The 12,624-nt window shown below is 35.6% G+C and overlaps 1 protein-coding gene across 12 annotated transcripts in view; it reads right to left on the bottom strand.

The window, feature by feature from the left end:
- The window catches only part of C2CD3 (C2 domain containing 3 centriole elongation regulator), a 148,953-nt gene that overhangs the window by 26,764 nt on the left and 109,565 nt on the right, over nucleotides 1–12,624 (bottom strand). For all 12 annotated transcript variants that reach the window (XR_004233249.1, XM_031961420.1, XM_023499725.2 and 9 more), the window contains 2 exons: nucleotides 10,369–10,507; nucleotides 3,698–3,762 (listed from right to left, as the gene is read on the bottom strand). Coding sequence is in view for 11 of the 12 variants with exons in the window: in XM_031961420.1 (XP_031817280.1) it covers nucleotides 3,698–3,762; nucleotides 10,369–10,507 (204 nt within the window). In the remaining variant the exon portion in view is untranslated. The remainder of the gene's footprint in view (nucleotides 1–3,697; nucleotides 3,763–10,368; nucleotides 10,508–12,624) is intronic.

Raw genomic sequence — 12,624 nt, 5'->3', positions numbered from 1 at the left:
TCAATGAATGTATAATCAATTTGTTTTTAGTCTTTTTGTGCTACCATAAAAAAAGTGCTTCTATGTGAATATTTTGGTATTTATGAGACCTTTATGTCTTTTAGAGTATATGCCCACCAATGAAATCTCTGGATCACAAAGATTATAAACATTTTAGTCAGTTTTTAAAAAACATAATTCTAAATTGCTTTCCAGAATAATTGGATCAATTCATATCTAAATTGTTCTTTGCCAACTGCTCTTCAACATTCCCATTAGTCCATTTAAAATTAGGAATCTTATCCCAAATACTTTAAGATCTTTGATTTGCTGAATGCTGGATTATTGATTTATTTTTGTTTCCTATTTCTCTATCTTTTAATCAATACTAAATAATTTTAATGGTTACTACTTTATAGTGTAACTAGAGGTCTAGAAGGGCTATTCTATTATTTTAATGAAATAACTTTCCTTATTTACCTTAAAATTCCAGACCTTTTATTCCTTCAAATGAATTGTTACTATTTTATATAGCTTTGTAAAGTAGTTTGATTAGTATAGCATTAAATCTCTAAATTTATTTAGATTGTATTATCATTTTGTTTTTATCAACATGGCTCGAAGATGAGCAATCAATAGCTTTATTTCAAGTTTTCTTTGACTTTCTTAGATTACTTTGAATTTTTACATCTAAGTTTTTAGTGAAACTTGGTAATGTGGCTCCAAAAAAAATAAATTTGGAACTACAACAAAAAACCAATCAAGTTTAGTTCCCTTTGATCCAACAATATCACTTCTAGGAATATATATACAAAGGATATAAAAGACAGAATGCCAGTTATCTAAATTTAGAGATATGAAATGAGTACAGATTGAAGCATACTCATTTTTTGTTCCTTTTTGGTTTTTTTTTCCTCCTTCCAACTAATATGGCTAATATGGAAATGTTTTTCATGACTTCACATGTATAATTGATGTTATGTTGCCTTCTCAGTGGGTAGAAGAGGGGAGGGTTGGAGAGAATTTGGAACTCAAAATTTAAAAAAATGATTGTTAAAATAAAATAATTCTTTAGAAAACTCCACAAAGGCTGGTAATGTTTGAGAAGACAGTTTTGAAAGAGTGGTGGATATAGAAAGCTAAATCTCAAGGCTTTGAGAAGTGAGTGGGAGGTGAAGAAATAAGACAATAAGGGTAGATAATTGTTAGATTTTGACTGGGAAGAGATTGAGGGAAATAGACATATTTTTAGGAAGAAGGGTAAAAATGATTATTGGATAATGAGAGCTCACTTACCTGTTTAACATTATTTCTAAGAGCTAATGTTAATGTGTTAAAAAAAAAATCCACTATGTCTCATCCATCATGTATCCTCAAGATTGTCCCCTTTGGCACCCCTACTCTTATCACTTCAGGTTTTTTTTTTTTTTTTTAATTATTTTCTTATATTTTGAGTTCCAAATTCTTTCCTTTCCTCTTCCCCTCTCTTATCCATTCAGAGGGCAAGCAATATATTATTAATTACACATGTAAAATAATGCAAAACATTTCCATTTTAGCCATATATTGCAGAAAAGAGAAAAAATAAAATTACACTTCAATTTGCACTCAGAGTTCAGCAGTTCTCTGGAAATGGATAGCATTTTTTCATTCTAAGTCCTATGGATTTCTCTTGGATCACTGTATTAATGAAAGGAGTCAAATTTTTCATAGTTGATCATTACAACATTACTATTATTATACAGAAAGATTTCTCAGTTCTTCTTATTTTACTTTGCATCACTTCAGAGATTTTGCAATATTTTTTCTGAAACCATGCCCGTCCCTCATCATGTCAGATAGCACAAAAACACTTCATTCACAATCATATGCTTTAACTTGTTCAGTCATTGTCCAATCGACAAACTAACATTTATCTTCAATATTTTTCTGCTAGTTCTTACCCTGTTCATTGTAGACACACTCATGTGTTTCTCCTTCTCCAAAAACCTTCACTTGATCCAGTTCTGCTTTCACCCTTTCTCTCTTTTGCTCCTTGTACTAAATTTCTCAACAAAGCAATTACAACTGGTACCTCACTTTCTTTTATCTCATTCTTTTCTTAACCCCTTCCAATCCAGCTTTTAATCTATCATTTCACCAAAACTGCTCTCTTCAAAGTCACCAATGATTTTTTAGTTGCCAAATCTAATGGCATCTCAAATATCATTAGTCTTGAGCTCTCTGTAGTCTTGGGCATTGTTGATCACTCTCTTCTCTCCAGGTTTCTCTCCTGTCAGTCCTATTCGGGCTCCTTTGCTGAATGCTCATCTAGCATGCCATTTTTCCATAGGTATTCCACAGAGTTTTACTCCCATTTTCTTTTCTCCTCCCTTTATACCACTTCACTTGGAGATCTCATAAACTCCCATGGATTTAATTACCATTTTTATGCTGAAGATTCTCAAAACTACCTATTCTACTCTCACCTCTCTACTAACCCCAGTCTTGTATCTCCAACTGTCTTTTAGTCATCTTGCAGTGGATGTCCAGTAGATACCTTAACTCAACATATCCAAAACTGAACTCATTATTTCCCCCCTAAATCCTACCCTAGAAGAAGCTACCATCATCTCCTCAGTCCCCAGGCTTGAGTCCTCACTATCTCTCACCTTCCCATATACAATTGGTTGCCACAGCCTGTTGACTTCAACCTTTATAACATTTCTAAAATTTACCTGCTTCTCTTCTCTGATACTGCCATCACTTCAGTTCAGGCCCTCCTTACCTCATGCTTGGACCCTTGTAATGGCCTTCTGGTAAGTCTTCTTGCTTTAAATATCTCCTCACTTCAAAGCACTTTTCATTATGCTGCTAAAGTGATTTTCCTAAAGAGCAGGTCTGACTATTGTCACAACTTCTATTCAATAAACTACAATGGCTTCTTAACACCTCTAGGATTAAATACAAAGTCTTCTTTTTGATGTTTAAAGCCCTTTATAACCTATTCCCCCTGACCTTTCTAGTCTTCTTATACTTTACTCTCAGGTCTTCTTCAATTCAGTGATAATAGTCTCTTTGCTGTTCTGCAAACAAGTTACTGGATCTTTTGGCTCCAAGCATTTTCTATGACTTGTCCCTCACAGCTGTTATATTTTCCCTCCTCATTTACTGGTTTCTTTTAAGTCCCAATTAAAACCATCTTCTACAGAAAACCTTTCTAATCTTAAAATTCTAATGCCTCCTGTTTGTGAATTATTTCCTATTCATCCTGTATAAAGTCTGTTTGTATATATTTGTTTGCATGCTGTCTCCCTTATTAGATTGTGAGTTTTTTGAGGGCAGGGACTCTCTTTTGCTTCTTTTTATATCCCTAACACTTAGAACAGTGCCTGGCACATAGTACATGCTTAATAAATATTTATTAATAGACTGACTGTCTTTTTAGGCTCTGACATTCTGAGTCTGTGGTTGTATGACTCCAAGCTGTATTGTATTCTGACTAATATCAGATGCTCTTTAAAATCATTCCAACTATGAGATTTTTTGATGCGACTGGAGGACACCAAATAACTTCTTTTTCCTTATAATTCACTTCTAACATGTTTCTTTTTTTCTGATTATCATACTCTCCAAGAGAGTGTCTTCTGATTAAAAAAGAGAAAGTGACTTTCAGATTGTTGACAGGTTAACTAGTTTCACTTAAGAGAGAGATTCAAAATATGAAGAGAGTTGATACCTGCTTTATGCCAAACTTTGAAGACCAGGGTTTGTTGGGAGTCCAGTAGAAGTTCTTTGGATAACCTGTAGAAAAAAAATTCTTGTTATCATGTGTATATAAATAAGGGGTCAACTGGGACAATGAAGAGATTACTGAATTTTGGGGTCAGAGAGTGCTCGATTATTTTCTTTGTGCTTGAGCAGGCCCTCTACTCTCTTTTGGTTAAAGACATATTAACTGATACAAAGTGAAATAAGTAGAACAATGAAGTTGGACAAGATGAATATCCTTCCCAGTTCTAAACTCAATGTACCAACTTCCTGGAATACTGTTCACATTTCCTCCAATGGTGTCTTCTCACTATTAGTCATTCTTCTCCTAAGTCCATTCTTTATCTGATGCTCAAGTAGTATCACACTACTCTTGGGTTATTTTCAACTCATTGCCTATTCAATAAACTTCTGATAAACTGTAAACTTTTGGTCCTAATCTATAAGACCTATTACAATATGATTTCACATAATCTTCCCACCATATTTTATACTGCTTTTTACTTGCTCAGTGATTCAACAAAGACTACTTGCTATTCTATTGCTTTCTCCTTTCTTTCATGACTCAGCTTAGGCATTACACTTCTTCCACGATATCTTGCTGGATATCTTCTATCTCATATTAGGAAACAAGGCAAAGCTTTTCTTTCCCTCTCAAATATATTCTTTCTTCCAGAGTCAAGGGTGGGGAAGTGAATTTCATTGTGGTGGGAGCCTGGGGTGGGGTGGGGGGAAGAGTCCTGGAAGTATTGGAAGGGAGATCTTAATAGTTCTGTCATATATTTGAGGGTCTAAGTCTCAAGTCAAGCTGTCATGGTGGCTCCCATCACCTCATCCCTGGACATTTCTGTTAGAACTCATCCAAAAATGCATCTAAAGATGGCAGAGAAGGCACAGGCGACTTTCTAAGCTCCTCTCATTCCCCTCATAACCAACTATTTTATCCAGCCTCAGAAATAGCTCTTTACTGCTTAAACTCATGAAGATCAGAAGCATACAACTTACCAGCTGAAGTCAATCTGGAAGACCGCCAGGAAAGGTTTGACCTGAGGGGCCAGGAACAGACTAGCGGCCTGAGCAGACCAGGGGAGGGGGTGATCTCTGTGGCTAGAGAAGTTATAGAGACCACTCTGCTATAGGCTAACTGCTCTGCCTTGATTACAAAGCAGTAAACTGGCAGAGAAATTAAAGCCTGGAACAGAGGATACTCTAAAAAAACGCCAGAACCTAACAAGATCTGGCTGTAGCTATTCAAACCCAGAAGTGACTCAGGCAGACTGAAATGCAGCCCTGCAGCCACATCCTGAAGTTCGGGGCTTTTGCAGGGGCAGTTACAAACCTGCTCGGCAGGGGGGGCACAGCCTGGGCAGCCTCTAATCAGCACAGTGGGAGCTCGGCCTGGGGCAATAGAACTTCCCCAACAGGACTGTGCTTCCAGGAGCAGAAACACTTCAAATCCATTCACTGCTCAACTGCTAATACCCACAGCCCCAGGGCAGGATTTGACTTGAGGTAGTGAAACTCTGACTGCTCAGCGTCTAGCCCCAGGGCAGTCATTATCTCACACAGAGGAGGTTCTTTGCAGGGCATTTTCCCAGCTCTGCCCTCAGGCCTGAGTTACTTCTGGGTGGGGAACTCTTTCTCAGAGCACTCCAGTACCTAAGCAGCTCGTCCATACACCTTTCACTGCTCTGCAGAGGAAGCTGGTAACCTCCTGGCCCTGAAGGCAGACCCTACAGGCTTTAACAAAATGAGTAAGAAAATCAAAAGGACAATTGATAGTTTCTACTCAGAAAGAGAACAGCTTTTCAACCCTGAAGAGACTAATAGCAGACAGTCTCCAGACAATTGTTGGTCCCCAATACAAAAGGCTCTCCTAGAAGAGACTATTAAAAACCTTAAAAGAGAACTAGAAGAAAAATGGGGAAAGGAAAGAGAAACTATGCAAGGGAGTACAGAAAAGACATATAACTCACTAAAAAAAAAAAAAAAATTTGATAAAGTGGAAAAAGAAAACAACTTCCTGAAATGCGAATTGGAAAAGGTAAAAAACTCCCAAGAAGTTCAGGGAAACAGAATTTGTGAATTGGAGAAAGAAAATAACTCATTATAAAAAAAAAAAAAAATTAGTGAAATGGAAAAAAATTCCATAGAGCAAAATGACTCATTTAAAAACTCAATCGGACATATACAAAAAGAAGTAAAAAAAAGCTAATGAAGAAAACAGCACACTAAAAATCAGAACTGAACAAATAGAAATGACTGATTCATTGAGACAGGAAGAATCAGTCAAGCAAAACCAAAAAAATGAAAGACTGGAAAAAAATGGCAAATATTTACTAGAAAAAACAACAGATCTGGAAAATAGATCTAGGAGAGAAAACCTAAGGATCATCGGACTACCCGAAAATTATGATGATAAAAAAAGAGCCTAGATACTATTTTACAGGAAATCATTAAAGAGAACTGCCCAGAAGTAATAGAACCGGAAGGTAAAATAGACGTGGAAAGAATCCATTGAACACTTCTGAAAAAGACCCTAAAATAAAGACTCCAAAGAATATTGTGGCCAAACTTCAGAATTTTCAGACTAAAGAAAAAATCCTACAAGCAGCCAGGAAAAAACAGTTCAAAAACCAAGGTGCCACAATAAGGGTCACACAAGATCTGGCTGCCTCAACATTAAAGGATCGAAGGGTCTGGAATTTGATATTCCGAAAGGTTGTCTCTTGTGCTTACAATGACTTTACCTTGGTCTTTTAGCATCCCTGGTTACTAAAAGGGTTTCTTGTCTCCTCCCTAAGGTTACTGTCCATCTGCTTTGTAAGACATCTAATATGTATTTATTAATTATTGGAATGCAGCCAAGAATAAACTACCCAGCTAAGCTGAGAATTTTTTTTCCATGGAAGATGGACATTTAATGAAACAAAGGAATTCCATCTGTTTCTAAAGAAAAAAATCAGATTTAATCAAATATATCAACATTTTGTCTGGAATTGCCCTTGTATATTTAGCATATTCTTTCTAGTATCATAGTTAATTGTGAGCATTTTGTATCTCCTTTACTGAATTATTTACTGAATTGAATCCTTTAAGAATGGAAAAGGATACAATGGCCAAGGAGAGCACACTTCAAGGATTATTTTTGAACATTAAACAAATAGTTATGCTGGTGAGCATAAAACAACAACAACAATAATAAAACACCCCAAACCTTTTCTATTCCTATGACTGTACTTTTTTCTTCCACAAAAGCAACACAGGTTGTTTTAGGAAAATGAAATAAGAAAATGCTAAACTTGTAAAAAGAATTACAGGTTCTTAAAATGGAAGGGACCTTATACTACTTCAACTAACTCACCAACTAATTCACAAATGCCTTTTAAAACATAATCAAGAACTTTCTAACAAGTGAGGGATGTCTAAAATGGAAATGGATGACCTTTTCAAGAAGTCAACTGTCCTATGTAGAGGTATCCTAAATCTACTGCAGGTTTCACTATATTACTCACTTTGCCCAGAGTGGCCTTCCAAATACCCAAACCATGATGGGCATCTTCACATTGTTGCTCAGTGCTGGCCATAATGTCTGTGCTTTGCAGAAGTCAGACTTATCAATGAATCCAAATAGCTCCATGGATACAACTCGATATTGTTCATTAGGCATCAATCTAAATTCTTCCTCCCTTCCAAGATTAAACTCTTTGAAAAAGCCATTTACAATTAGTGCCCACATTTCCTTTCCACTCACTCTCTTCTAAACATTGTGCTTCTGATCATATCAGTCAACTGAAATTATTCTCTCTAAATTTACTGATGCAAATGATAGCATATTGATTCAACCATTTTGTAGAACAATTTGTAACTATGCCTAAAGGGCTATAAAACCTTGCATTCCCTTGTGTTACCAAGCAATACCATTACTAGGTCTATATACTAAAGAGATAAAAAACAAAAAAGAAAAGGACCTATATGTATAGAAATATTTAAAGCAGATCTTTTTGTTATGGCAAAGAACTAAAAATTGAGGAATGGCTGAACAACTTGTGATATATGATTGTGGTGAAATACTACTGTGCTATAAGAAATGATGAGCAGGATGCTGACAGAAAAACCTGGAAAGACATATTAACTGATGCAAAGTGAAATGAATAGGACCAGGAGAACACTGTATATAGGAGAAATACTGTATGATGATCAATTGTGAATGAACTAGCTATTCTCAGCAATACAATAATCCAAGATAATTCTGAAGAATTTATGATGGGATTCACCTTCAGAGAAAAAATTGTCAGTCTGCATGCAAATTGAAGCAAACTTTTCCTTTTCTTGTTTTTCTCACAACATGACTAACATGAAAATATTTTTTATGACTGCACTTAACATATCAAATTGTTTGTCTTCTCAGTGAGGTAGGAAGGAGGATGAGAATTTGGAACTCATTCTACAAGATGAATGTTAAAAATAATTTTTACAAGTAATTAAGGGGAAAAGTAAAAAATTTAAATTTAAAAAGTTGCCAATGATCTCTCAGTCACCAAATCTAATGGCTTTTTCTCAATCCTTATCTTTCTTAATCTTTCTGCAGCATTTGCAAACAAGTATCAGTTATCCCTGGATAACCACTCCATTCTAGGTATCTATAACTGTTCTCTCTCGGTTCTCCTCCTATCTAAATGACCATTCCTTTTCAGTATCCTTTGCTGGATCAAGTCCACTAAATGTATATGCCTTCCAAGGTTGTATCTTGAGGTCTCTTTTCTTTATGTTCCTTTGTTAAGATTGCATTAGCTGTTCTAACTTCAATTATAGTCTCCACACAAATGATTCCTAGATCTACATAACTGACTCTAATTATTCTCTGGAACTCTAAATTTCACATTACCAACTGCCTATTGGACATTTTGATCTGAACAGCCCATAAACATCACAAATTTTACAGATTCAAAACAAAACAAAAAAAGTTTCCCCACCAAACCTCTCCTTTTCAGAATTTTCCTGTGTTGTTGATAGCATGTTATCTTCCTAGTCAGCTCAGTGTCATTCTTGACTCATTTTTACTCATTCTACAATATCCAATAGGTAACCAAAGCTTGCTGTTTTCACCTCTATAACATCTCTCACATCTGGCCCGTTCTTTTTAGTCACACAGCCACAAGCCTGATTGAGACATTCCTTTTTCTCATGTGGACTATTGCAATAGCCTTCTAATTTTGCTTTCTATTTCAAGATTTTCTTTACTTCACCACAAAGCTCTGAAACTACTTTCTTAGAGGACTCAATGGACTTTATGACTCCCTTTTATCTCTAGGTTCAATCATAAAATCCATTCTTACCTTCCTAGCTTTCTTCTACTTTATTCCTCTTCATAAACTATAGAGTCTAATCCAATTAATTTGCTCTTCCTTGAAAATGATGCTTCATTTCCTATGTCTGTGCTTCTGTACTGGTTGTCTCTTGTGCTTACAATGACTTTACCTTGGTCTTTTAGCATCCCTGGTTCCCTGCATGACTCAGCTAAAAGGCTTTCTTGTCTCCTCCCTAAGGTTATTGTTCATCTGCTTTGTAAGACATCTAATATGTATTTATTAATCATTAGGATATATACTTCTTGATGTTGGGTATTGTTTTTCTTTTTCTATGTAACTCCAGAACTTCGCACAGTACCTAGCACACAGTATTTTACAGATGCTTCATTCACTCTCTTTCTGTAGGCAGTAGGAGGAAAATGAGAATGGAATAAGTCACAATTTACATAGTATTGCCATGTTCTAGCCACTGTGCTAGATGCTATTTACAATTATTATCTCATGGGAAGTGAATGCTATTGTTATAATGTTTTACAATTGGAAAACTGAGGCAGACTGGTTAAATGACTTGCTCAGAGTTAAACTGCTAGTGTCTATATGTCAACTCAGGCTTTTATGACTCTAGACCCAGCACTCTATCCACTATGCTACCTGATGTCTTAGGGAATTGATTGATCTGAGTTGATCATATTACAAAGGAAGAACTCTCCCTGATGGGAACTGCTCAAAATGAGGCTTTGGTTGGACAATGTAGCTATGAAGCTTTCTTTCTACTCTCTTAAGAAAGACATTTAAAGAAGAAAGTACCATCATAAAAGGTAGTTTGCAATAGTATGTGAGATTATTCTTTTTATGTAAAATGGCCTGATAGGAGTAAAACAAAGGACAACATGAAAATGAGGCCTGAAAATTACTCCTCTACCACTTGTAAGTCAATGAGTTTCCAAGATTCTAAAATCTTTGCACCTCAGAGATATTCTAGTCTTAAACTTTAATATTCAAAGACTTGTGATTTCACTGGCATAGTTATTTCCTTTATTTTATTAACTCTTATGATACCTTTAGTACATGGTCTCTGTGAATTGTAGTGGCCAAAACCATTATCAGTTATGGCCAATTCTGGTGATGAGACTCTCCAAACAAAGTAGGTGAGTTCTTTTATGATAAACATATTGCCCTTTACTAGGCCTATACTCAGAGGCATTCCTACTTGGCAGGACCTGCCAGGCACTGTGCTCCATTATAAAGTTAGCTCTAAGAACCCACACTTCCATGCTATAAGGAAGCACTGATTACTGTGTGTTGGCTACACAGTAAAAGTCTATACCTGGTTTCCTGCTGAAAATCCCAAACAGGTGAGTCTGTATTCTCAACCACATGAGTATATATTGGGGATCTCACATCAGTAGCTGCAAATGACACACAGCAACTGGGTGCTGTGACATTTCGTTCAGTCAGGGGGCTTCCTGAAATAGAAGAAAGATGGTTAACAGAATTACCAAACCATTATCACCAATACCACTACTATAGCACTATGTATAATTTACATGATATCAAAACACAATTCTGTTAAGAGACAGTCATGCATGGAGTAGAGTAATAGTTCTCAAACATTTTGGTCACAAGACCCTTTTATAATTAAAAATTGAGGACCCCACCAAAGAACTTTTGTTTGTGTGTATTTTATCTATTAGTTTATGAATTAGAAATTAAAAGTAATATATTTAGAAATATTTATTATTTCATTAAAACAACAACAATAAATTCATTACATTAAGTAATACATATTTTCATAAAAAACATAACTATATTAAAAGATTAGTGAGAAGAATGACATTGTTCTACATATTTTTGCAAATCTCTTTACCAGAAGACATCAACATCTGCTTTTGCATTCAATCTGTTGGGGTACTTGATTATAATTGAAATATATTTGAAATAATTTTAATATATACACACACACATGTAGTTGGAAAAAAGAGGAGTATTTAAATAGGCAAATAACATCCTACTATTATTATTATTACTGTAGCTATTGTAAGTTTATTAAAAAAAACCCTGCAGGGGTCCTCAGGTCAGCTTTTGAGAGCCACTGGTATGGTGGATCAAGAATTGGAAATGAAGTCAGAAGAATACAGGTACCAAGCTCTTTATCTGACACATCCTTGCAATGTAACCCTGGACAAGTTATTTAAAGCTCAGCAATTCTCTAGGACCAGAAGTTGGAAGAAGAGTTATCAATGTGTATCAATATTGTAGTGGGAATGTCCTCACAAAATCTCTGCAGCAGCTTCCTAATGGGTGTCAAATCTCTCTGTGGTCCAATATCTTCCATGAAGCTGTCAGGGTGACTTTCCCACAGCACAAATATGACCACATCACCGCCTTCTCCCTAATTACTTAGTATCCTGTGCCGCCACTTCCATGAAGACTTTCTTAGACCTCTTAGTTCTATTACCTTTCTCTCCAAGGTTACCTTGTATCTGCTTTCTATTTGCCTATATATGTGTATAGATATTGTCTCTTCCATTAGAACAAAAGATCCTTGAGGACAAGAATTATTTAATTTATTTCTTTTTATCTCTAGTATTTGGCATATACTACTTGGTTAATACTTGTGTTAGTGATAGTGATGCATAATTGTCTAACCTTTATAGTGCAACCCAAATGCAGGCCCTTCAGGAAAATGTCCCTTATTTTCTAGTGTGGCACTGATAACCTCTCTCACTTTATTCAGAATTGTTTTGCACTTCCCTAATATTCTTTATTGTACAGCTACCTATAGTATTTGTGTCATATCTTCTTACTAAACTACAGAATACATAATTTTATTACATTTAACAAAAACTTTCTCTGTATAAGGTGCAGGAGATACAAAGACAAAAATAAAATGGTATATGGTTTCCTTGAGGGAAGGCTCTTTGTCCAATTTAAACTTGCATTTCCTCCAGTACCTATCATAGTTCTCTACATATAGCGTGTGTTTCATAAATGTTTGCTAAATGAGTGAATAAACATAGGCAAGTATAACTTTTCATGGGTGAAAGACTTCTTATAGTCTCTGGATGGCTTTACACATAATAAGTATATAAATGCTACTCTTTTTGCTTTATCTCTTTATCCATCTGGAATTCAACTTCACTAAGAATACTCTCTCTCTCACACACACACACACCCTCTCCTATGGTTGGTAACCTTTGCTAAAGGCCTTTGAAGCCAAATATCTATTATGGCTTGGGATGGGAAAGATTTTTTTTTTTTAAACTCAGATCTAAAACACAACCACCTCCCATAAGCTATTGCTAAAAAACACAGGAGAAATCCTCAGAGTAGATGATAAAGACACTGATGAGTACTTATTTGTTTGAACTCTGTTGTTTTTCTCCGAGGTGGTTACAATAAAACAAGGCACTGCCTGCCTGCAATGTTTATATCACTGAGTAAGATCATAAATTGAAAAACACTGGGCAGGAATAGCTGCTAAACACAAAAATAATGCTAATACATCAGTGATCCAAGATTTCACCTATGTAATCTCTAGCAATACAGATCATAACCTATCCATGCCTGAATAAAAGAATTT

This window comes from Sarcophilus harrisii, chromosome 3, assembly GCF_902635505.1.
Source record: "Sarcophilus harrisii chromosome 3, mSarHar1.11, whole genome shotgun sequence".
NCBI classification, from domain to species: Eukaryota; Metazoa; Chordata; class Mammalia; order Dasyuromorphia; family Dasyuridae; genus Sarcophilus; species Sarcophilus harrisii.
Note: the sequence above shows the minus strand (reverse complement) of the source record. Positions and strands in the feature narration are given on the sequence as shown.